Source organism: Siniperca chuatsi, linkage group LG9 (assembly GCF_020085105.1).
Source record: "Siniperca chuatsi isolate FFG_IHB_CAS linkage group LG9, ASM2008510v1, whole genome shotgun sequence".
Lineage (NCBI taxonomy): Eukaryota > Metazoa > Chordata > Actinopteri > Centrarchiformes > Sinipercidae > Siniperca > Siniperca chuatsi.
Window position 1 is genome coordinate 28,078,231 of NC_058050.1, and position 27,086 is coordinate 28,105,316.

Consider the following 27,086-nt stretch of genomic DNA (forward strand, 5'->3'; position numbering starts at 1 on the left):
AATGCTCTTTTACAAGCTTTTTCTCCCTGACAAGAATACAATAGTGGATTGAAACGGGGGGAGATCTTTCCATCTTTAGATGTGCTGTTTGCAGCATTTCCACTTCTTGTTAGGCAGGAGATGGAGAAGACATGTAACAAGGGCTGGATTGTGGCCTTGTGGTGGATTGGATTTGAACGAAGAAAACTGCATTTCGTCGAAAGGTAATTTTGGTCTTGTACAACTTGGGCCTTATTTTCATAGTTCTGGCCATCATTCCTATTGGTAATGATAACACTGTACTCAACAAGTGACTCTCACCAAGTAAAAGAAGTCACAGAGGGCAGAAAAACACAGTAAACATGATAAGTCAGACCATCACACAGGTTTTAAACAAACCCCCAGAGAGAACGAGTCGACTTTGACCTAAAATGCTTAGTTTGTCTGTGCAGTGAGGGATTATTATCAACATTTCGGGTGTGCTCATGTTAAACCTCCAAATAAAGTGGTTTTGTTAAGCTGCAGAAAGTGTTGGTTTGTTTACAACCTGTCTGATTGTCTGCCTTCTTGTTTCTTGCTGCGTCAAACTTCAATTTCACCTTGTTCCCACACCTCTGCAATTACTTTGGTAACTGCAATATTACCTTAGGCAATAGAAATGATGGCCAACATGACAACAATAAAAATAAGACCCAAGTTGTAATAAACTGGAAATATCCTTCATTTAAAGATGAGTCTGATGATAGTGAGTGTTGTGTGAGTATCACAGCCTCATGTATCTTCTTCCTCTGAGCCACAGAGCTCCATTGTTGTCCCGAAACTATTAAAAACACGTCAGTGAGCCGCACTGTTGCTCTGGGTCACGTTCCTCCATCACCATGAACACACGCACTGTAGTTTATTTTGACGCAATCCCACATCCACTGTCCTGCTGCCCCAAAATAAAGCCCAAAAACAAATGCGCTATTTCCTCCCATTTGAGACCAGGGGTCACATTTATAAAACAGTGCGTAGGATCCTTACTAAAAGTGTAGGTACGCACAAAAGCCAAAAAATTCAGATTTATAAAACCGCGCGTACGCACAGCTGCAGGCAACTTTCCCTTTATATTCAGCCTCATATCTCGCCCTCTACACGCCCACATTCAACCATAAATGGTCAATGCAAAGCACCACATGAATAGTGATGTGTATATATGAGCCTGCTTACGGTGAATCATGGCAACAGCAGCGAGAGGAAGACGAAAAAAATGAATTTTTCAGACAGAGAAATCGAGGCGCTTGTGAGGTGGAGCTTAGAAAGCGCATACTGTTGGATGGCCACAGCAGCGGGGTCACATGCAGCGAGTTTAACAGAATTATGTTATGCCCAAAAGGGGCTTTAGGCAGAAAGGTAAACATTATATATTGTTGATTATATCAAACATATATAATTCCCGCAGGTAACAGCCGGATACCAGAAACTCCAGAGGGGATAGTTGCGGTTCTGTCGGGTCGGTCTGTCTAATGCTGGACCCAGTTCAGCAAGCAGATCCAAGAGCACGGCCCTATTAGCCAGTCATCATCATGGGCCAGGAAATCTCCGTGGACCCTGAACTCTCGTTCCCTCCGGATCCTTCCTTCCTCTGCAGTGCAGCGCATCCATCATGCAGCATTACGCACGAGTGTCACCGCAGTATTTCTATGTTTACAGCAATCACACTGATTACTGCACACGTTGCCAACATGATCGCGTCGATCAGTGGAATCCCCCACCCTGGGACATCATTTGACAGGTTTTGTTATGCTTGGCCTGCATTATGATTAGGACTGATGATGAGGATATGGAGCTGTCACTGGCTTTATTTCCAGACTTTGCTCATTTACACAATCCATATGTGCAGGTGGTGAAGATGTGCCGGGTGAGAAGGAGTGTGTGTGCGCCTGACACTGTGATGGTGAGACAGCGCTGATGACATATGGAGCGGACTGTGATTTAAGATTTGAGTTGGCTTCTATCTTTTACAATTGCTTAAGGAATACTAATGGCTCACTACAAGCGCAAGTACAAATAACACTGCTGGTTTGAATGTTTATGATAATGTGGATCTATAACTTACGTTTGATATTGGTGTGAGTCATTATACAATCAGGCTTCGATTCGCCACCTCAGCATCTGCGTCTCCAAAATGTGCGTACGCAGGGCTCAGAGTTCACCTACAGGCGCGCACATTCTCCCGTTTTTATAGATCACAACTTTTGCGTGGGAAGTGGCGTACGCCTCTTTCAGGCCCCGTTTTGTTCTAAATGAGATCCTAGCTGTTTTAGGAAATGACTGAGCCCTTTTTTAAATGAAACTGTATATTTGTGAACCGTTTTGAATAATTTACATTTAAAATTTACACATTATCTTCAGTAGGAAGCAGTGGGCTAAGGGCTGAATAATATATAATATAGGTCTAATCATTTAATAGGTATGTCTATTATAATATACACTATAAATTGGTAGTGCATTTCTCACTACACCAGTCAGAGCAGAGTATCAGTCTGATGAATTCAACAGCATTTTCTCCAAGAAATATCACAATATTATCTCTCACTGCTGAGAATAAAAATAGATAACTAAACATAATTCTCTCTTTTATAAGGACACTTACACGTGAGCATTTTCACTGATAAAGAATTCTAATATGCTGTTCAGTTTGACATAAGCCTGCTGTTTATTCTCTCTTTTCATTTCTCCCTCTCTTATCTGTCCTAAAATTTTTTTTCCCTTTTTCTGTTCCTGTCTCCCTTCATCTCCCTGCCCCCACCCCTCCCTCCCTCCCTGCCTCCCTCCTTTCACCACCTGTTATCTCCACCATGCAGTTGACTGCTTCTGTCCTCTGGGTGTCAGCACTCGCCTTATCCTTCATTCAGCCATACAGCTTTGTGTGAACGAATCGCCCCATTTCTGCCTGCGTTTCATGTTTTCATGATTATTTTCTTCAGTCCTCTTGTCTCTGTCTTTATTACGCTACATTGTCCTCACCCGCCTTTCCTCCCTCCCCAGCTGCCTGCTCGTTGCCACAATAGTTGTCAACTTCAACATCATATTTCACCCATCCTTTCTTCCCATCACAGCTCTTCACACACACACACACACACACACACACACACACACTTCTCAATCAATAAATCTGCAGTAACCCTATCTATAAGAGCTCTGTGTGCATGTGTGTGTGCTTGGGTGTGTGTGATTTGGTCGGGCTGGGGGGGTTAGTGGCAGCTATTGATGATTTCAAAGCTGCAGAAACAGGAGATGCCCGTCCACTCATCCCACCGCTCCAAATAGGAGGCGAAGGTGACTTTCAGGAAGTTCATTATAAATACATACACACACACACACACACACACAAAAATTGCACGACACCCATGCATGCACCCACTGAACTGCAAAGCCATGCAATGCACACACAGAGTAACTGAAGGGGAATGTGTGTGTTTTGGAGAAAGCTGAAGGTCAAAGTAAAGCGGGGATTTCAGGAGGTGAAGGAGGAAGGATGATTTTAAGGATTATTGAGGTGACTTGGACTCTGCAGCCGCTCCTGCTACCAGGGGTGTTCTGACAAAAGACCCCCTCTGAATTATTAAGAACATAATGGAATGCCCTTGCAGAGGGAGAAAGACAACACTGCGTTACTCTCCTCCCATTTTTCTCCCCCTCCCCGAGTCTGATTATTGGGCAGGAAAGGAAAAAAAAGTTCTTAGTCTTGTCATTTTGTCTTTTTTTTTTTCTGCAGAAGAATGAATCTTATCTGTAAATGGACCCACCCCCCTCTTTTCCTCTCACCTTGCCAAAGCCTTGATTTGACAGAAGGAGCTTCTGGCCTTTGCTCCAAACTGCAGTTAATCTTCCTCTGTATTCATAAAGCATATTTGTTCACAATAAACCAAGAATGATTCAGGAGAGCAGCTGAAGGTTATTCTGCTGCATCAGGCTCACTTTAGTCCGCGAAAACACTGGAATTACAGAAAAAGATTCATTTGTTCACATTGGAATGGCTGCTCTATGATGCTTGAATGGAAAAGCAAATTGCAGGCTAAGGGGGTAATGTTATTGGTAATCACTATGTACAACATCGGTTTGTACAGGCTAGTTAAATTGATTTTTGGTACCAAATTCAGCACACTTAGCAAATGTACCTGTCAGAATATTAAACAATAATGATTTTAACAATGAACTTATTCAGGGAGATCAAACGGTGGTCAGCAGGGTCAAAGAACAGTGAAAACCAAAAGACACAGAAGAATTTAAATGTACTGAAGCAGGGCTACTCAAAGTTTTATTTTATTAAAGGTCCACGTCTGAATTTTACAAAAGGTCTGGAACAATGCGAGCACAACACAAAGACATCAATAAAAGTCAATAAGTTGTCCAAAATGTAACAAAACCGATATAAATTCAACAGCCCATCATATAACTCGGGTTAAGGCTGGCATTATTTTGTTGAAGTAATTGTTGTCAGCAATTACTTCCCTACCCTGTCTGTGGTTCACAGCTCACAAATATACAATTTCATTCAAAAAGAAGGCTAAATAATGGCCTAAAACAGCTGGCCACTGTAGCTTTTAGCAAGCTTTACTTAAACAGGAGGAAACTGTGCATTTGTTGGGGACTATTTTCTGCAGCGCAGTAATCCACATTTGTAGCTCTTGGGGCAGCAGGACGGTGTATGTGGATCGACTGAAGGAACATGTCACCCAGTGCAACAGTGTGGCTCATTGATGTGTTTTTAATAGTCGGAGCTAATAATGGAGCTCTATGGCTCAGAGGAATACGATATATCAGGCTTTGGATACACGCAATACTTGTTAGTGGGATCAGTTCATTGATGGTTTTGGTCTTTTAATGAGATTTTTTGACAATAAGAAACTATAAATTATCACCAGACTCATCCTTTAACTAAAACTACACATTCAACAACACAGCATGTGACGTGAGCACGCAGGTTGAGTCAGGATGAATGTATATCTCTCTGTTCATTCCTCTGAATTATCTCTTCTGTTCATTAACTTTCCTTTTCATTGCAAACTTTAAAAATGACAACTTGCTTCAGCCATTACAGATAAAGTTCGTATGTCACCGAATGATGGTGACGACTCGTTGTCATGGTAATGACATTATGCTACTGGCGACTGGACTGGCCTGAATGACCACAGTAGTAGCTCTCTGTAGTCTTGCATTCTGCAAAGTGTGTCACCTACTTTACACACGAGTGCACAAGAAAATATGTCCATACATAACATAATAAGTGACACATGTTCCATTCTGCATTGACTTTAATCCAGAGCTAAAGAAAGATTAAAGCCCCCTGAAGGTCATTACATCTCACCATATAACAGGGTTCCACAGAACAGTCAATCAACAATCAAACACCAATGATTTAGCTATGCGTACAGTCTTACCACTACAAACTATTTTAAGTTTGTCCTGAAGGTGACATTGGAGGAATGTCATAAGGTCGTTAAAATCAGAATGGTTCATCCCACTGGGGGCATGAATTTGCTCAGTAAATTTTAAGCAATCTGTTTATTGGACTATCTTCCGTAAGAGAAAATTTTGGTTTAGAGGAATTTCTGCAGTAAAAGACAGACATGTCAAGAAAAACACACTTAAAAGCAACAAACAACTCAATAAAAGCACACTTGCAAACACTAACCTGAACTAAAATAAACTAATCCAACTAGTCACAAAAAATACCCACTGAGCTATAAGCTTTCTAACATACACCTCCAAAACAAATTCACTCCGTAACAAGTTACAAGCATTCAAGCACTCAATACTTTCACTTAATAATAATTGTATAATTGCATGTTTGTAATAATTGCACCTACACAGTGGGACCCCATGCCTTACCAGAATTTGCTTAGCTTAGCTTAATTAGCATTAGCTTTACTGAAAATTCAATGCATGAGAACGATATGATGGAATCCTCATGGCATGCTGAATACTGGACTGCTCAAAAGTGTTTGAGGATGTCTGGGCTGTGGGTGTCCCTGTCATCTTCCCTGCCATCCGTCGACGTCGGTGCAAGGAGGAAGCTCATGAAGTGTCCAAAATAGAAATGGTTCATCCTCTGGAGAGCATAAATGTGCTCAGAAAGTTCCACGGCAACCTGGTCATTCGATTTTTGTTTTTTGTATTTCATCATCTGGGGAGCATTATTGTCAAATCAGGTTTTATCTGGCTAGTAAGCGTGGTGTTAGATGGACTGTCCAAGAGACGGACATCATGTGTTTCCACAGACATGAAAAAGACTGGAAAAAGTCTTAACTAACTGCCTTTTTGTATTACTTCTGTTAATCTGCCTCTCAAACTCTCTCATTAGTTTCAAATATGGATGTATTTCCTTGTTCATAATAACCAGGGCTGTCTGGAATGAAGAAATCTTTGATGTGAATAGTTGCAGACAGGGCTTGCCTTGAAAAAAAAATCCAGTTACAAAATGCAATTATTAGAATTCTCAAATATGATAATTCATTACAAAGCTGTAATCCAACTAATAATTGAAATATGTGAGGGCTTTGGTGAAATCTTAATCAAATAACGGGTAAAAAATGGTGAAGTGCAACAACAAACAACAACATTTCCTCAAGTCAAATCATGTCACTAGCTCATCTGACTTCATTGGGGTCAGGGGTCAACACCTAAAAGGGGAATTATATACAGGCCACTGTCTTCACAGCAGCAGTCCTTTACAGCCTCTTCCCCCACCTCACTTGAGTTAGACACAACCAAACCTGATGCGCACATGTTGCTTGGATCTCCATAACAACATGCAAAGAGAGATTACCACGATAGCTCACTGTGCTCATAAGCTTCATGTTTGCACTGATAGTTGGATTTACCATATTACTAGTCCAATGAGTTGCTGTGTTTTGTTTGTGTTGTTTTGTTGGTGGATGGTCTTCTAGTGGATAATATGGTTCATTTCTGCCTGCACTGGACTGGTTATGCACTGATTGAGTGTGGTCACAGAAACATGAGCAAATCCAATTTCACAGCCATAAGTAAACACTGCGGCCACACTTGGTCAGTTTGCCGACAACAAACAGATATTGACTGTGATCACTGGTGCCTGCTAATTTTATTTCAGAAGGGAAAGGAAATCGTTTACCAATTTGGACTTTTTTCTCTGGAATCTGTCTTTTTCAATCTATAAAGTTTGACTCATCACGCTGACATCATGAGATTACACACAGCTGTAGAGGAATTAGGAATGTGTGTGTGTGTGTGTGCGTGTCTGACTCTTTTGACTGAATCAAGTGCCCTCCACAGAGCCCTCCCTCATATCGGCCCTCACCCCAAAGGAAATTGACTTGCGAGTAATTAAAAACGTGTGTGTCTGGATGTTGGCCAACTTCATGTTCTATTCATGCAGATTAATACATATTTGTCGTTGCCTGTGGGGGCTGAAAGGCATCTGTCTGTTCCATTAAACATTCATGAGCGTGCAGGACTCACACAGAGAGAGAGAGAGAGAGAGACATTCGGCAGCTCTTTACTCGCTCCTCCTCATATCAGCACACAACTTAATGGAGCGCATTAAATCAGAATGGCCAAACAGGGAATTTCACAATGACAATGGCATTCATCACATCTCTGTTTTAAAGGAAAAAAATCTCCCAGTGTTAGATACCATCCCTCTGTTTGCTCAATGCAGGAGTTGTAGGTGTACTCACTTTACCTACCGCTAGTCTCAACTGTACTGTACATTTGCTTTCATGTGTTTCCATAGTACCCTTTTGACAAACAGAAAGATTTTCTAACAGATTTTATATGTGTATGAATATTTACAGTGAAGACAGTTTGCCAACAAATCTTTGGACATCAGGACATGATAGATGGCAGCTGTGCCTCTTATCTGTGCTGCAGTGTGGTCACTATAGTGGAGGAATCTGTATCTGGGCCTCCTCTGCTAAAGATTACTCTCTGTGTGACTGATGAATACTGTGGGAGAGCATCTAGAAAAGTTAAGAGAGGACACCCAGGTATACATTAGGGTTGTAACGCAGTGCTGCTATCTGTATCTGTTGGTTTATGTCACTAAAAATAAAGTCTGTATGTATCTGTATCTGAATTAATCAAATAATAAAACATGATTTGTATTTGAACCCCACCTTCAAAAAAAAAGTCTAAACTGAGTCTAGATAAAAACTGTGGAAGTGTTGAGGGTCTGAGTGGAAGTCAGTACTGACAGCAGAGTGGGAGGTAAGTGGAAAAATACAAGTCAGATTTGCACCGGGTCATTTAGTGTGATTTTCTTTCAAATAAAATGGGAGGAGGCCCAGATGAAAATTAATTTGTTGTGTCTATGATAAAAGATGAGAAAGCTATTGACAAAAAAAATAAAACAAGCTCTCGGGGCCCTATATAAAAAAAGAGATTGTGCATGCAATGAGAGGAGGCCCAGAGTTTGAAGTGAAAAAATAAAGAAAGCTATTGGCAAAAAAAATGCTCCGCTGGCGATTGTGCATGCATCTCTGAGGCGGCCCCTAACTTTAGCTCCTCAGTTTCCTGTCTTCTGTCACAGTGCAGGCTTCAATATCTGATCATGGGCTAAAAACACCAGTGGAACATCAGTCACAAGACAAAAGTTATTACAGGAATAAGAAAGACAAAACATACTTATGTCTGTGTTTGTGACACAGCAGTTCAACCATTTACGTATAGTATATTTGGCATTGGTTGAACAGCTCACAACGCATGTCCATACTAAGGCCATAACCTGTGTTGAGTGGGAGATATTTATTAATTTTAAGGGATCACCACCAAAATGGTTGGAAACATAACATTTGGGTAGAAAACGTTGGTAGAGAGCATAAACCTCAAGTGTTTCCTATCTCATGTTCACATCTCGCACAACTCCTCTTGTAGATGAAAGCAAAACAGCAATGGAACAACAATAAGAGGAGCCATTTAAATAAATAATTTCAAAGTCTATGTTTAGATCGTGACGAACATTTTTTTCCTTACGTAGCTTTAAGGTTGGAAAAATCATCTTACTACATTCTGTCTGACAGTGTCATATATCCTTTGTGTTGTTGTATTGTTCCAGCTCTTCATTGAAGCTATACAGCTACATGATGTTTACACTGAGCCAAATCTTCAAACCCAAAAGTCCATGTTATTTTTTGTTTTGTTTTATATTTGGTTTTGTTGATGTTTGTGTATCGTTTTATATCATTTCCCCAAAATTCAGGCTGACGTACATATTTAGTATCTTTGGGGACCTTTGGATCATCCGTGCAATTTAAATACAAACAATATGCAGGTTCGAACAGTGTTTGGCTCCAGACCATGAGTTTGTAATGACCATCTGAGGGTTGAAAAGGGTTTATAACTGATATAATGTCTTTGTAGCTGCACTAGAAATCTTCTATTATTAGGTGGCTTCTATGAGTTTATCTGGTTGCTGGTGCATTCTGCTTGTTTTGGTTTTGTCATTAATGTAGACATGATGCACAGCCATGTAATCACACATTGCCCGGCCTCCTTAACTCTGTCATGTGTTATAGAGTGTAGAACGTCCTGATATAAAAGTACGAGCTATGGCACATCTGTTGGCACTATTTTGTTCAGTTACAATCTTTACGTTTAACTGTACAGAACCAGTACTATATACATGTACAGTGTAAAGAAGGTTTTAGTTGAAGCTATAAAGCTGTTTCTTCACGCAGGCTGCACTCTTTGGCAGCTCTCCAAAACTGAGGCTTTAAATCAAACTCCATCAGATGATCTCAAAAAACATGGTAGTACTTTTGAAACTCTCTGATCAAGCGTTGACAGTAATGCAGTGCTTTACAAATTACAACTGCTGTTTTGTGTGTGTGTGTGTGTGTGTGTGTGCGTCTCTAGGTGGCTGGAGTGCGTGGGGTCAGTGGGCACAGTGCAGCAGCGAGTGCGGAGGCGGGATTCAAACCCGGACTCGGGCCTGTCAGTCACCTTTGGAGGAGTCTTACCTGTGTGAGGGTGTGGTAGAGGAGGGCCGGCCCTGCAACTCACAGCCCTGCACGGGTGAGCTCCCCATTCTCTGTGTGCGCTTGTGTTCATATATCGAAACATCCATGTCTGTCAGTGAGTGCCCTTTTACGTTTTGTGGTTAAATATGAGCGTGTGGTGTGTGCAAAGTGTGTGTTTACAGCTATTTTTTTTATAGCTATCTTGTTCATCTGCTTGTGTGTCCATCCTCTATAAGTCAGTGTTTTGACTTAAGGAGTGCATGTTGGAAAGGGGACTTTGATCGATGAAAAATAATAACATGGTCAGCCATTTTCAAGACCATGCATGCACAGCATGTCAAAATCATTGCACTCACAAATGGCTAAAAGGACACACAAAACCAACATCCGAGCACTATTATGTAGAAGCTATTTACCAAGAAGCGTTAGTGCTTTCACTTAATTGTTCCACTGCTTAAAGCTTTCTTCATTTGTATAGAACTAGCAGTACATTTCTGTCTGACAAATAGCTCAAACAGCATTATCATTGCTGTAGATGTGTATATGTGTTTTTTTCCAGTTAGTAACGCCATCAAATGATTTACAGCATTATAAAACAGCTGAAAACATAAAATGAGCACCGCACACATTTACATCACATTAATACCGACAGCACAACAAAAGTCCCAAGTTTGGCTGATGCTGTTCTGGGTGACCAATCACGTCACGGTTGTGTCCCAAATATAAGCCATTAATGAAGGACCTCTGGTTGCTAACCCCCGCCCCCTCCTCCCCCCCGGCCTTGCCTCACCCCCTTTAGGCAAAGGTCGCCATCTCTCTCGCAGCCAATCGCTTCGCTCGGTGGACAGCCGCAAGCGTGATGACGTAGACAAGCTCCGCAGCGGACAGCAGAGCCCTCAGACAGGTAAGACAACGGGACGCAGAGGGATCCCATGCATCAGTCACTGTGGCAGCTTGGGTGACCACCACACTTGTACAATATATACATAATGACAACCACAAACTAGAGAGTTGCACTCACTTTTTATGTACACATCTATCAAAATCTCCCAAAGTAGCGCCTCGTCCGCAATGGACTAATTCCAACATGGACCCTGACTGAACATAGTGAAATTGTATTCCATGTGAGGTCATATCAGGACACTGTGCCCTGTCTGTAAAACACTATCAAATGGAGTCCTCCCTCTCTGTTAAAGTGATATTTCACCCAAAATCAGGAGTAGCAAGCATGCAGTCCTCTGTAGGCTGAAAGAAATAATTCAACATATTGGGACATATGCTTATTCACTACTTTATCTTTCCAGGAATTAGATACCAGTCTCATGTCTGTGTGGTAAGTGTGGAGCTAGAATCAGTGTTTAGCCTAGTTTAGCATAATGACTAGAAGCAGAGACAAACAGCTAACCTGCCTCAGTCCAAAGTACAAAAGTACACCTACCAGCACCTCTAAAGCTTAGTGATGAACATGTATCTTTCATTTGTTTAATCCGTACACAAACAAAAGTTTAAAAAATGACAATGTAAAAACATTAAGCCGGAGACTTACACAGTCAGACACAGTCGGTGAGCATGTTTTACTAGAGGGTGAGGTTTAAGTACACATTAAACAATAAGATGCATGATAATTAGTTAACTTTAGGTGTTGGTAGGTGCATTTTTTTGCTTTGAAGAAAGCCAGGAAAGATGTTTCCCCCTTTATGCTAAGCTAGGTAGGCTAATTGCCTCCTGGCTTCAGCTCCATACTTAATGCACAGTGGTATCGAGCTTATCATCTAACTCTTGGAAAGAAAACGAATATATGTATTCCCCAGAATGTTGAACTATTACTTTATAAGATGGCTATGAAACGTTTGTGGTTAGATTCTTCACAGAGACGAGGGGATGTGATCAGTTTGGATTCGTGTCAGTATTTAGCCATATTTAATAAAGTGAGCAAATGGATGGACAGAGGAGAAGTGGATCATGTTGCAGGAATTGCTTCTATGGACATTCTGATATTTGTCCACCATGAAAACTTGTCAGTATTGGAATCCATTGTAACTAATATGAATCTAAGCTGACTACAGCCAGTGCTCTTCAGAGAGAAGTAAAGTACGAACCTTTAAAGCCTACAGAGGGCGCAGGTTTGATACAAAAAGATAGATTTTGTCTGAAATGTCACTTTAATTTGCTAATCGATTCCCTTCATCCTTTTTAGTTCTCTTCTCCCTGCTTCCTCAGCTGTGACTGCCCAATTTTCCTTTATTGGTCAACTGACCCATCGAATCGGCAGTCATGGCCATTGAAAAGATGACTGACATATCCTAAGCCAGTGGCATTCACTTCCCCTGGAAGTCAATGCAAAGGATATGACATCAGAGCCCCACAGATGAAGAAGGACAAGTAGAACAGAAGCTGGGGTCCATTTCAGGGGCCGCCTCCTTTGAAGGATGCAGTGTATGAAGTTGAACAGAACATAAGATAGGCTGGACCTGCATCTCTTTTCCAAATTAGAAGGTCTACAGAGGATTTAGGCCTTCTTTCAAGTTCCTGTCATTGTCTTTTCAAGTGACCAGTGTGCAATGGTTTGGAATACCGAAGGCCATCAAGGACCACCAGTTATGTCTGCAAAAGAAGGCCTCATTTATCAGCCATATTAGGAGGAACCTTTGGAATGGGACAGCCTCATCCACCTGAAATATTAGGTCTTTGAAGGAGGCGACCCCTAAAATGTGGCACAGCTAGAATGTACCCTTTAATACACCACAACCCTTCCTCTTTTGGCCACAAAGGCTGCATCCTGCATGATAATTAGTTATGGCCCTCTCCTTTCCTTTTCCTCCTTGTTCTCCCTTTATCCTCCTATCCTTTACCCACCCTACCTCCTCAGTAGACTCAGCTTCAGGTGAGGAGTGGTCAGCGTGGAGTGTGTGTTCTGCCACGTGTGGGGAGGGCTGGCAGAGCCGCACTCGTTTCTGTGTGTCCTCCTCCTACAGCACCCAGTGTAGTGGGCCACTGCGAGAGCAGAGACCTTGCAACAACTCTGCTGTTTGTCCAGGTAAGCCCCCCATCCTCTGCCCCACTGCCACCTTCCTGCGCTCGCACCAGCCCTCTCCTGGACTCTGCCTCACCTACACAAGACCCACTCCCCTCCTCAGGCACTTAGCAAACACGTGGCCCTTGCGATGATTTCTACCCTCACCGTACAGAAAGGGCTTTGCCTGCAGTTTAGTATAATTCCCACTATAATAACAGCGATTGAATTGTGTTGTCAGGCTCTCCTACATTCAGACAGGCAGGGAGACGCCTCAACTTAGAAAGCTATATTATCACAAGACAATGGGTCGGTATAGATGATCCCAGAAAAGCCAAACAGCAGAGTAACTTATAATAATCAATACAGTTCAGTGTCTCGGTGAAGTTCACTTCGTCGTTTTGGTGTGTTAAGGGGGCCTGTATTTGTCTGTCTATAAATCATACTCTAGCTGCTCTGTTTGCAGTGCACGGCGCTTGGGACGAGTGGTCACCGTGGAGTTTGTGTTCATCTACCTGTGGCCGAGGTTACAGGTCCCGAACACGAACCTGCACCCCCCCTCAGTTTGGGGGAGATCCCTGTGAGGGCCCAGAGAAACAGACCAAATTCTGCAACATAGCTGTCTGTCCAGGTAAGGAACAAACTCATAACCATCAAAAGATTAACCTAAATTAATCCAAAAAAAAAAGAGAGTTAAGCTTACACCAAACAATGTTGCTAATGTAATGTTGCTATCCAAATGCTTCCACAAGACAATGCACAGAGTAGGCAGGATTCAACATCTCTCTCAAGCTCTCGTTTTTCATTCTTTAAGTCAAAAATATACTTCTCGTGGCATAACGCTAATCTTCTCGCGTTAACGAGGGTCTGACTATTGCTGTGCAGCCCAGAATTTATGACCTTATGTGGTGACAAACATGTTCAAACACGTCCGTGTCTGCCTTCTTCTTATGTGTACAACCGCGCAAACACCAGGAAGATTCATCATGTCTCGTCTCCCTGTAATGGCAGGCTATTTGCCTTCAAGTATGACCATTTGGAACAGTCTTTGCCTTTGACTTCATACAAACTAGTCTTTTTTAAGCTTACTGAACCCTTAAAGCTGCTCCATAAATAAACAAAACCTTACAGTATGTAATGTACATCAGCACATGCATTTCTCGTTCGGTATTACAAAAACACAAAGAATACAAGAAGATGGATATGTCCAAGTAGAAATATTCAGCAGTGAGCACTATGTGGATATGGGAAGTGCACTCATGAAATGCCACTCTTTCTTTAAAAAAAATGTCTGAATGTATGATTTATATAACCCATAATACACCAAATAACTAACATTTTTCATATACTGTCTTGTCTTGTCTTCCTGGTTGACTGTTGTTGGTGACCCTGGTCATCCTTAGTGGACGGAATATGGAATGAGTGGTCCAGCTGGAGCGCCTGCTCTGCCTCCTGCTCCAATGGGACCATGCAGAGAACCAGGGAGTGTAACGGCCCCTCGTACGGAGGCTCTGAGTGCAGAGGGGAGTGGCTGGAGACTGTTGACTGCTTTCTTGGGGAGTGTCCAGGTATGAAAGAGACAGGGCCACAGCCAGATCAAAATATTTACTGTGGTCCAAAAATCTATTTCTTGCTCCTTCACACCAGATTTTCAACTATTATTTCTTATTTATTTATCATATTCTTGCATTTTAACACATTTATAGATCCCATTTCTCAGCATTATTATTATTTACACTGTTGTTATATATTATAGTATGATGCACATATTTTTACATATTTCTTATTTTCTTATTTTTCTATTTGTTTCTATATCTATTGTTGTTTATATTGTATATAATGCACACATTTTGACATACTTCATATTTTCTATTTTATTTATTTCTCTGTGCTTATATACATTTCTATTCTAGAATGGGAGCAACTGTAACGTGACCGATTTCCCACTGTGGATCAACCTGATTATAAACTGGATATTTAATCAAACATAAATGAACTTAAATCTTTTAGAATGGATTTCATTGTAACTTACTGGACACTTTACTGCAGGTCCTTTCTGTTTCTATTGTATGATGTGGCTCTTCCATTCAATACTGAATAATTCACCCTGGGAATGCCTACATAATCAAACCACTTTGAACACACAATTGGCGTGCTGTACCAGTGGAATACAACAAGCTGAATACATTTTTCTTCAGCAGCAGATTCACATTTAAATAATTAGAATCAAGAAATATGTAAATAATAATGCAGATATAATAGAAATGTATGACTCCCAGTATTGCAAAGCTTATTACCAGCTCACCTACTCAGATACAATGTAGATTCATAGAGAAATCTAACAAACTCCATCACATTCATTCACAGATGAGGTTTTATGACTTAATATGCTGTAAGGTACAAAAATAGCCATATCTAGGTACTGCTTAGAGCTAATTACTCATTGTACAAAGCATCTTAAATGCAAAGCAATGATTCAAAACAATCCCAGCAATCAACTACAAACCCTTCGGCACAGGCTAAAACAAATCACAAATCATGCATGGCCAAATAGATGACTTGACAAACAATAAATGTGAAATTGGGTAAATTTCAAATGTATTCAAAGCCCTAATGGTGCTGTCCATGGTGCTGATAGTCTGTGTGTAGGCCATAGACTGTATATAAAGATGGACGACATGACAGCTCCCCAAAAGTGAAACCAAAACATCTCGATCGCCCCTCTAGTGGCTGGCTGCAGTATAGGTCATAAACCCCGCCCCCTCCATGTTAGCGGATGGGACATGAGCCAAACTAAAAACTCAAAGTAGACGTCAAATGCATTTTGTCTAGTGTTTCATAGAGGTTCAAATTAATTAATGTATTCTCCTGTTTTCTAGACTGCCACCAGTTTCATTTCATTAATTTCAGAATGCTATGAATTATCAATGAATTAGATTAGAACATGTAAAAACACTGATATGGTCTGTATGCATGACTGGTATGTGCGTGTTTCATTGGGCCTGGTCAAGTCGTGTCTAAAACTCTCATGTCGTATGCATTCTGTCAGTGGATGGTAAGTGGCAGCCGTGGTCTTTGTGGTCGGGCTGTTCTAAAACCTGTGGAGGGGGGAGCCAGCAGAGAAACAGGATTTGCTATGGGCCCTTTTTTGGAGGACAGCCTTGTCCTGGAGAACGAGAAGAGGTCCGGCGCTGTAACGAAAAGCGATGCCCAGGTCAGTGGATGGGAAGACAGGTTGCTTTGTCAGCAGTATTTCATCAGGGATCGAAACCTGATCTACTTTTATATTTTTGAACTCTACTGTAACCAATTTTACAGTAGTTCCATGAAGCTCATTTACTCTCCTTTTGTGAATAGAACCTCATGAAATATGTGGCGAGGACAACTTCTCCAACGTTGTATGGAAGATGACTCCAGCTGGGGATACCGCAGCAGTACGCTGTCCTCCCAATGCCATGGGTGAGCTCACACCTTACCATCCATAAGACTCGAATGTCCACTGGTATTTTTAGGAGTTGGATTAGAAGCACACTGTGGTGATATAGAACCCCTGTTTCATGTGTCCCCACACAGGGCTTATCCTGCGCCGCTGCACCCTGGACGAGGAGGGCATCGCCTACTGGGAGAATCCCACCTATATGAAATGCATTTCCAATGACTATCGCAGTATACAAACTTTGGTGAGCATTGAGAAGTTTTTCTTTTACACTCCTGGTAACCTTAAAGCAAAATAACCATAGAAAAAACATTGATTATGGCTTTTCAAATGTGCCCGTCAGGGCGCAAAGGTGAGAAATTTCAATAGATTTTAGTATTATTCTAGAGGATAGTGTCCAAGCCTGCTGCCAATGTTATATTGTCAATGTCTTCACAAAGCCCTGCAACATAAAGCAAGCTAAATGAAACGATGACTCAGGGCCAAAATGTTACAAACATTCGTTATAAAAAATGAAGATTCTGCCCTAAGCTGTTACCATAAACAGACACGATGTGTTGGTCACTTAGTGTGAAATCTAACAGAAGACACTTTCTCTGTTAGACGCGGGAACACTTGTCCAAAGCACAGCGTGGCCTTGTGGGAGACGGCGTTTCAGAGGTGATGACCAAGCTGAGGGTGACGTCCAGCGATGGGACCAGCTACAGCGGTGATCTGCTGGCCATCGTGGACGTACTGAAGAACATGACAGAGATCTTCAGGAGGGCATACTACAGTCCTAGCAGTGCAGACATGAGGGTGAATTGATACATGGGGGTTGCTAGTAGTGTACTGCTAGTTGTAATGCAGTTTGTGGGTGTTTTCTACCCTAACAATATTACAGTTAAAGTGAAAACACACATTAAGAAGAATTGGTCAAATTTATAGGAATTAAGGCTCAAAAGCAAAAAATAGTGAAATGTCAGATATTGGTCTAACCCTATATATGGACAAAAAACATATTAAAGGATAAGGCTGATGATATTGAATTTTCATTTTTATTGTTAAAGGTACAGCTGTGGAGTTTTTGAGAACTAGTAGCTCTATGGAGCAATGTTTTTACGAGTGGGTCTTTGTTTTGTTTGTGTCATGCACATGAATCCCACAGTTCCCATAATGCAATTTGATAGTGTCTTTGGTTACACACTTCCTGAATGGTAAACACCCATGTCTTACAGTAATTTCCTAAAAAAGCTAGTCACTGTAGTTTTTAGCAAATGTTACTCAAACAGGAGGAAATAGTGCTTTTGTTGGGGACTACTTTCAGCGGCGCATTAACACACATTTGGTGCTCTAGTGAGTATTTCTGGGAGCAGGACGGTGTGTGTGGGATAGAGTCAAACTACAGTGTGTGTGTTCATGGTGATGAAGGAACATGTCACCCAGTGTAACAGTGCGGCTCGCTGATGTGTTTTTAATCACTTTTGGACAACAATGGAGCTCTGTGGCTCAGAGGAGGAAGATACATCAGGCTTTGGAGGGATGGACGGGGTCTTTTCATGGGATTTGTTGATGAGAAGAAATATACAGACTATTACCAGCCTTATCATTTAAATCCGGCCTGACTTCAGAATGGAAAGCTAACAATGTGACATCATGTGGAACATTTTCTCTTTGTTTTCCAGAACTTTGTGCAGTCAGTCAGCAATCTGTTGATGGAAGAGAACAGGGAGAGATGGGAGGAAGCACAACTGGTTAGTTTCACCCTCTCTTTCTAAAACATGTCGTCACCCCATCTGTAATTACATCTTTTGTAGAACTTAGTGTACAGTAATAATAACAACCCTGAAGCTGTAGAATTGATGAATTAAACACTGTGACAAAGACACAGGTGGACAAACAGCCCACCTGTATCTTTTCAGACTGAGAGTTAGAAGGACAGGAGAACTGCTGAAGGACAGAAATAGCTATAGCTAATGAGTAACCGAGTCAACACAAACGCCCACTCATCCATCTGCTGCACTCATCCACTCGTGCATTTACTGTGTTTGCTTCCATCCAGCCGTCCATCCTTTTCTTAGGAGTGTCACCATGCAGGCACCAGAATAATGCCAAATAAACCAACCAGGCCCCCTCAAAATGAGCACAGTGTCTTAAAATGCAAATAACAGGCTTTGTGCACAAGAAGACGTTTGTTCTTCCTCTATGAAAGGATTATATGAAGGAGGCACAGTTATTATTATTACTACAATTAGTATTACCTTCAACTGTGGCATGCTAAGAGCTCTTTATTTTCAGAAAGAGTTTTTCTTATTTCACCATGACCGAAATCAATATGATTAGGTATAAACACAAACTTAACATCACTGTTGACCATTTTTTTAGTGGGGCTGTAATATTTCATATTTTTGAACGTGTATGTCCCAGCTTCCAAGTAGCCAGAGGTGTCGCCTTATTTCTCGATGGTAAAATCTATAGTAGTGTGCAGTGACTTGAAAGTTGGGTTAGGGAATTTATCTCAGTGGGCACGATGTGTGCTTTTAATGTTAAGTATGAAAAAGAAAGGTATTTTATCAAAAAGCCAAGTCTTTAGACTTTTATCAGGTGCATAGATGGATTACCAACCAGGTAAATCTGTTGCTGGGGCCCCATAACCACGGGGGGGGCCAAAGACTCCATGTGGCAATTATAGTGGTTTGTGGTAAATTAATTAGTTTCAGAACCGTTTGTTAACTCTGTATGCACCACTAAAGCGGTTGTTTCATCTTAAGACCCCGACGTGTAGATGGGCCCCGATTTAAAATCTAGTTTAAAGGTCTTTATTTTATTTCTTAGTTTATATTGTACTTACATGCTCCATTTTACTAAATAAAATCACTAATACACACATAATGTACAGAGAGTGGGAGAAAGGGGGGGTCAAAAGTGGGTAATCCGGCCCGTATTGGGGCAAATCTGAAAGCTTATAATGACATCAAATAGAGCTAATAGAGAATGTTGTCAGTTTAATTGTTGTCAATAATAATAATAATAATAATAATAAAATGTACAAAAATAGGAAGGAAACTCAGCAGACATGATGTGATGGATCTTAAGCAAGGTTTAAGTCTCTGCAACTTGATTTTAATACTACAGTATACAGTATATGTAAATAAATGGAACAGAAGTGGCAGCCTGGAAGGACAACACTTTCAATAATCTAAATGGTCTGCAATGATGCAGCAATAGATTGTAAAATGGGATTTAATAAACACACTGATACAGCCCTTTAAATAGCAACTTAACACCCTGTTTTAGCTTGAACACCCCCGTCACATACTACAAAACGCATTTAATATCTGAATATCTGTATTCTAAACTTTTAAACAATTTTTACACAGATTTATTTTTTCATTTTTTTCAGAGAAAATGAAAAACTGCCGGTAAAGTGAACACTACAGCCTGGGACCAGAATCAGTTGCACACACTGTGCACATCAGACTGAATGTGCCCCGAGGTTCCAAAAGTCAATGTTGACTTATTTAAAGTTTTAAGTTACATAACGTTACTTAGGTGACTTACGTCACGTGACTGATGTAACGTACTTATTTTAACCCAAAACATGATCTTTTCCTAAACCTAACCAACTAGTTTTGTTGCCTGTTTAACGTCATGTGACTTACGTAACGTACTTAAGGTCCGGTACGCCTGTCGCTGGAACTTTCCGACGGTCATATATGTCGTTTTGGTAGTCATTGGCAATCGACCTGAGGACGTGTTAACGAGTTAACTGCATATACTGTCATCATCAAAATGAAGAGCAAGACCGTGATGCACGAAATGTAACTATTTCCGTTAGTCATAGCTGTGTAGAACGTGAGAAATGGTGGCGCTGAACCAACAGGGGATGGTATGACAATGTTCGCCACAAATACAGCTTTACTATAAAAGGCCTTTTGTGTGGCAAGTGTTTCAACAGTAGTTCAGAGTATTCACCTCAAATCCATATTCCTTTCTCTTTCATTCTACTTGAATGTGTTTCTGTTTTCTCAGCTGGGGCCAAACATCAAAGAGCTGTTCCGTCTGGTGGAGGACTTTGTCGATGTCATTGGCCTGAGGATGAAAGACTTTCAAGACATGTATGAAGTCACCGATAACCTAGGTCAGCCTTATCTCCATCCAGGAAATCTCCACAGCAATCTCTGCTTATCAAAACAAATGCTCTTGTCACAGCTTTTCTTTCTCTGTAGATTGATCTTCATAACTACAATGGCAATACATAAAAGGGGAGACAGGGGAGGGTGACCTGATGGTTAAACAGACATGTTTGTGCCTTCAGTCTCAATTTACCCACAACAGCCAGTGTTGTATCCAGCAAGAGCTATATGTCCTGTCAGCTAAGTGTCATACACAGGACTCATTCATACATCGGTTGATTTTAGCTTATCACAAATATATCAATATTGGTGTGTATGTCGGCATAAAATATGAGATGTTTGAGGTCATTCAGAAAACAATATCACCGTTACATAGTTTGTCCACAGACATCACTCAGACAGAAACAAACGGGTACTAAAAATGAATACGTAGAGATTGAAAGGGGTACTTACTTTAGTATTGCACTGCCATGAATTTGGGGGCTTTGTGAGTGACAGATTAAAACGAGAATGGTCAAAATCGAAGCAGAAGAGGCAGCGATATCATGACTTTTAGTCCCTAGAACATGTCCCATAATGCAGTTCAACAGCCTGCATTAGAAGGGATCTGCCTGGTAAACACACACGTCTTTCAAACTCCATGCCTCCAGTTTGTAAAGCAAACCCAAGCCGAGACAACCCTGAGACTCTGAACCGATCTTCCTGTGTAAAATTACTGAGTGCTTAATCTTTATTTCAGCACAGACAAAGGGAATTATTAGTTATAGTTCATTATATAGTTTTTTGTTTGTTATATAGAATGCTTACATCTCAATATACCAGCTTTATATGTTTTGTTGTATTTGTGTTAATTTCCTGTAAACTGGACTTTTTAAATTGTATTATTATATTTGTTAGTGTTATGTTAACTGTAAAATATATTGCACAGTACATATCTTGGTCACAATCATCCTTTACTGGGTCTTGAATTACCAAATCAGGGATCCTCGTATCTGCCTCAAAAATCCAATCTAATTCATTGTAAATAACAAGTCTTCAGAAGTTGAATTATCATTTATTTTACGAAAGAAACTGAAAGCTCAGATTGACCTTCATAAAAATGGAGCAGAACTTTAATAAACATTTGCACACAGTGTGTTTGACAGCCTCAACTTATCTAAAGTTTCTATTGTTGTTGTCAGGTTAGAAATACAACAAAGCATTTAAATAACGGTGGTAAGTCGTACAGCTAGTATAAGTACTGTATGGTATCTATAGCAACATGCATCATTTGATCCCCCAGCAAAGAATCTATGTAAATTCCTGTTCTGTAGCATTTTATTTCTGTTCCTCAGTATCTACATCAAGAGAACAAAGTCATCGTTAGCACCAGGGCAGGTGTGTCATGGGAGTCTAAATCCACATTCACAGCTACCTGTGGCCTTCTTCCATTGCCCAGTGACTGTAAACACTCAATATTTCTCAAATAGGGGAAAGAATAATGTAGTGCAGTCATCACAGAGGCTCTGCTGCTCTCTGTGACCTCCAGATGAAAACGAGGCAGAGTTTGAGTTGAGTCAAAGGAGAGTATGTGGGAATTGAGGCCAGATGAGAGGTCCTGTTTATAGCGGTGCCACCTCGCTGTCTGGAGCCAGATAGCCGCCCACACCAGCAGCGTACCTGCCGGGGGGCTGACCTCCTCTTCCCTCCCACACCTTAAACATAAGCAAAGCCACGCACAGGAACGCTCCATCATCTGCCAGCATATAGTTAGAGCAGAGTTCTTCCTCCAAACTCATCAAAGTAGTCAAGTTGAATAGGATGTGAGAATTCACCAGACTTGAACTTCAACTGCTAAGTGGTTATTTATTTATTTTTCTATTTTGACTATTTAGCTATTCTTTTATTTAAATGCATTTTTATTAATTTTCCAAGGAGAAAGATTAGAATCAATAAAGTGATCTTTTGTACTTTAAAGGTCTTTAAAGGTGAACCGCTTCATTGGCATGAAATAGAACAACAGACACATCGACAGTGCATGACACGTATCAAAACACCTGCATCCATGGTCTTCTGTTAGCACACGCTAGCCCACATACATGCACCTTATCTGAACAGACCGACGGAAAGCAGAAAGAAAGACAGAAAGTCACTGCTGACTGACCAATTACTGAATACTAAATCAAACTTAGCATTCCTTGGTAGTAATATCTGACATTCAAGGCTGGAACACCAGCCGGGCTAACCGAGAAACTGCCCTGGGGCCCAGAACTCCATGGTCCCCCAAAGCTCCAGCTTACATTGCCTTTTTCCAAATGAGCTCCGTCCACTTTAAACCACAGAGAAGAGCAAGGAGAAAAACACAAATACTGAAATCGTGAAATAACCATACCTGTTCTAACTTCGGCAGAAAATAGTGTGTTCATGTGAGACCCGTCAATCATAGTAAGAAGCTGAGAGGGTACGTTTTCAGGGCCTTTAGTAGAGAAAAACATAGAGGAGACACCTCAGAGGAGAGATCCCTCTTACAAGATGGACAGACATGCACTAGGTGCAGTGTGTGGACAGAAGTTGCAGAAGTACAATCACAAATCTGGAGAAACAGAATGGAAATATTAATTAAATAAAGTACGTAAAATATGAAGTAAAAATGAGGTGTAAAAGTTTCAGTCGTCGCCATTTCTCTGTTACAGTTTTGAGCATCCACAAGCGTCCGGTGGTGGGTCATGCAGACATCAGCTTCCCTATGAAAGGCTGGAGGGGCATGGTGGACTGGGCCCGCAGCTCCGAGGACAGAGTCACCATCCCCAAGAACATTCTGTCGACCGGCAAGCCAGGTGAGAGCTGTAACACACCTCATTAACACACCTCACATCTGCATCCCAACCCACTGAGAGGACATACAGAAGTAACACTGGATGGAAGTGTACTGGAAGTCACTGAGCAAGTAACTGGAACCAGGAAAGAGTGATAACAGGTTATTCTGTGGGCATCAAATTCATTATCTTGTTCAATATTTGACAAGATAATGAGTCTCTTGGATGATTTATAAATGTGTCTTTTGAGAGAAAAACATGTTGCCCAAATACTGATTACAGCAGGCCTGTCTGCCTTCTGTTTGAGAATTCACGAACGTGTGCTTGAATCTGTGTGTGTGTGTGTGTGTGTGTGTGTGTGTTTGGTTGGGAAGGGGCCGTCAATACAAAAAAAGCAGAAATAGGGAACAGCAGTTGATTTATAAAACAGTTTACTGCCATTAATCTGCAAAGAAAAGTGCTCTGCTCATACAAATGCACGCAGAGATGGTTGTATTTAATGTTGAAAATAAAACATGCAGGAGAATAATAAAATCATTTTTCATCGCCCGCTGTTCAACAAAAAAGGCACATTGTCTTCAATAAGGCCAGAGTAAGTTTCATAAAATGTTAATACAAAGTCCATTTGCCTTAATAATTTGATGGCACTAAATTGCAAACAGGAGCATTTCTGTAATTATTTGTTGCTTACAGACAAAGGGAATTATACAGCTCTGTGGTCTTACAGCAGGGACAAACTGAGAATACAAGAACCAGAATGTGTCTCAAAATGTAAATGAAAAGTGAAAAAATATGAGGATTTCATTCCATTTCATGTCATTGTGAATTGAATATCTGTAGTTTTTTGGTCTCTGGTAACTTTTGATAGGCATCTGCCATAATATTCAACATATATTAATTTATAGACTGAATTATGTATTGATTAATCAATAATGAACTTATTTACCCTGTACTAGACTAGACTATACTAGACTGTATTATGTTGAGAGGTGTTTCTAATAGTCTGACCCCCCCCCCCCATGTATGTTAAGAGGGAGGACAAAATAATGGAAACACCTTTCAGTGCAATGTAGTCCAGTACAACACTACCTTTAACTATGACCTCAATAATAACATATAATTGAATTTACAATTTACAATGTCACCAAAATGTGAACGTTACAGGCTTTCTAAAGCTAGAATACATGGCTGAGCTGTTGTATTGGATTGCATTAATAAAGTGGCTGAGTGTATGTGTGTAAAGTTATAATAGAGCATACTGAAAGAAAAAAGAATATAAATACAGATAAAAAGTAGTAGAACATCAAGAAAAACACATAAGAATATTTTTAGTTTGTATACAGGATGTTCATATTTTATCCATCAGATTGCACAGGCCAGATACTGTACACAGTATATTCCTGTGCATGTGTGCCCTTATTCAAGGGGTCGGAACCTTCTCAAAACCATTCTTACTTGGCAAATGTGCCCAGAACACCGCCACAGGGAGGGGTGCAAAGAAACTAATTTCAGCCGCTTGTATCCACAGTCGAATTTCAGTCCCTTCCCGAACCTTGTGACCATAGGTGAGGTAAATCAAGAGCTTTACCTTCAGGCTCAGCTCCCTCTTCATCACAACAGTCTGGTACAGTGCCTGGATCACTGCTGATGTCGACTAGAGTTGAAAGTTGTTGCGATTTGGTTGAGTCTCCCTAAGGAAAATGATAATGTTGGGGAACTCTCCATTCAAATGACTCAGCAGTGTTACATGAGTGGAGGCTGGAGTGTGAGGTGTATAATGTCGTCAGCTTTAATGCTGAGGAGAGGGTTCATGGTATGATTATATAATTATATAATATTATAATATTTAACTATTAGTGTTCTAGTTGCCTTACCTTCGGCCATACTCTAGTTGCCATGCATCAATATTGTAGTAAAAAAAAGATTAAAAACTATCTGTGGTAAACATTCAAAAACATTGTCATTGAATATAATCTGGAGTTTCCAGCATCATCCACTATCAATATTAATTTTGGTGGGTGGGGAGGCATATTTGTGTTTATGCATCATGGGTTTAGAACATTATTAAGAACAGTACCAGCTGAGCGAGACTCCTCACTGCAGGCAGGTGCTAGGTACACAGATTTCATTAGCGCTAGGGTTATTTGTCAGTCGGGATGTTTTCGACCATTAAAGACAGCCCTGTAGCTACTGCTAGCATGCTAATGAGGCCGTCACTCCTAATCAGGAGTCAACAGGAGCCAATCAGGAGCAATTAGAGACAATTTCCTCCCCAGCTGGGAGATGTGTCTCCACGGTGGCAATGTCACACCAGCAGCCAGCCCTCCTTATGCATACAGCTTGGACTTGCTTACATGGATTAAAACGGCTCTCTGATGCCTTGTTTACACTTGACTGATTGATTTGTCCCTCCTCACCTCAACCCCATAAATGTTCTGAAATAAGCCTTTATCTTCAAATTAAATATATTTTAAAAATGGTCTGTAGGCAACAGAGAGGAATGTGTTTTGTTTAAAGCTTCTGAACTTTATTTTTATTAATTATTATTAACATCATCATTATTATTATTATTATTATTATTATTATTATTATTATTATTATTATTATTATTGTTCCTATCATTATTTGCATTGTGCTACTGTATGCTCTCTTTCCTTCTGCTCTCTCTCTCTCTCAACCCAACCGGCAGCGGCAGATGGCCGCCCACAACTGAGTCTGGTTCTGTCCAAGGTTTTTGCCTGTTAAAAGGAAGTTTTTCCTTGCCACTGTCACCAAGTGCTTGCTCATGGTGGGAATTGTTGGGTCTCTGTAAATAATATTATAAAGAGTACAGTCTAAACCTGCTCTATAGGAAAAGTGCAATGAGCAGGAAGCAGCAGTCACCAAAGATGCTAACAGACACCTTGTTTGCCCAGATGCTGTGTTATATCATGCGCTAAAGTAAACAGAGCATTATTGTGCATGAATATCTAATAATACAATTCAAATGAATTTAGAGACAAAGTAATATTTTCCTTATTTTTAGCTTTAACGTCACCTCACATTCTGTCGTTGTTGTTTAAAGCCTCCATTAAAAGGCAGTGCAAAATACAGCAAAAGTTCATGTGCATGATCAAAATGATATCTGACAGAGTAGCAAGAAAATAAGTCAAATTTTTATGATGTTTACTCCATTCTTGGCATATGTGTTACTGTCAAGAGGTAATGGAGTATATTAGGTAAGCACAAGTGCACACTCGCTCTTAAAGGGTTTACAAGTCCACTTCCTCTCACCACTAAATGGTTGAGAAGAGCCCCCAATATGGCAAACCCTCCGTGCAAGCTGAGTTGTGTTGAAGCAGGAATTAGACTGAGCCATAGAATGTATTTCAGAGTTCATGCTTATTTCATGAAATGTAGCTTTGCCTGCTCATTACATACAGTAAGTGGCACCATATGAGTAAAGAGGCTTATGCATGACTACATGCATGTGCGTATTCACACTCCAACACATGCAAACAAATATTCAGTTCATACATCATACAAACAAATGTATATGGACAGATAGTTGGCTATGAACTGTTTCAGGTCTCGCACACAGACACATGACTTATTGAATCACTGGTTAAAGTCCCTCCAGGCTTGCTCTTGTTGGGCACAGACAATCTGGCTGAGCATATTGGATGGGCCAGCCAAAGAGTGGATGAGCAGGACACATGATACTTCACCCCCTCAAACACACACACACACACGCACACACACGCACGGACGACTTGGTCGGTTCCC

At 40.8% G+C, this 27,086-nt stretch overlaps 1 protein-coding gene across 14 annotated transcripts in view; it reads left to right on the forward strand.

Moving 5' to 3' along the window:
- adgrb1a (adhesion G protein-coupled receptor B1a) overlaps positions 1-27,086 on the forward strand; it is a 153,756-nt gene that overhangs the window by 68,756 nt on the left and 57,914 nt on the right. For 9 of the 14 annotated variants that reach the window (XM_044208684.1, XM_044208686.1, XM_044208682.1 and 6 more), the window contains exons 3-14: positions 9,859-10,017; positions 10,762-10,866; positions 12,832-12,999; positions 13,442-13,606; positions 14,379-14,543; positions 16,025-16,189; positions 16,333-16,434; positions 16,549-16,655; positions 17,015-17,209; positions 18,076-18,144; positions 20,423-20,531; positions 23,199-23,342. In XM_044208684.1, the coding sequence (XP_044064619.1) occupies positions 9,859-10,017; positions 10,762-10,866; positions 12,832-12,999; positions 13,442-13,606; positions 14,379-14,543; positions 16,025-16,189; positions 16,333-16,434; positions 16,549-16,655; positions 17,015-17,209; positions 18,076-18,144; positions 20,423-20,531; positions 23,199-23,342 (1,653 nt within the window). The remainder of the gene's footprint in view (positions 1-9,858; positions 10,018-10,761; positions 10,867-12,831; positions 13,000-13,441; positions 13,607-14,378; positions 14,544-16,024; positions 16,190-16,332; positions 16,435-16,548; positions 16,656-17,014; positions 17,210-18,075; positions 18,145-20,422; positions 20,532-23,198; positions 23,343-27,086) is intronic. The other 5 variants (XM_044208683.1, XM_044208696.1, XM_044208691.1 and 2 more) reach the window with 4 other exon arrangements.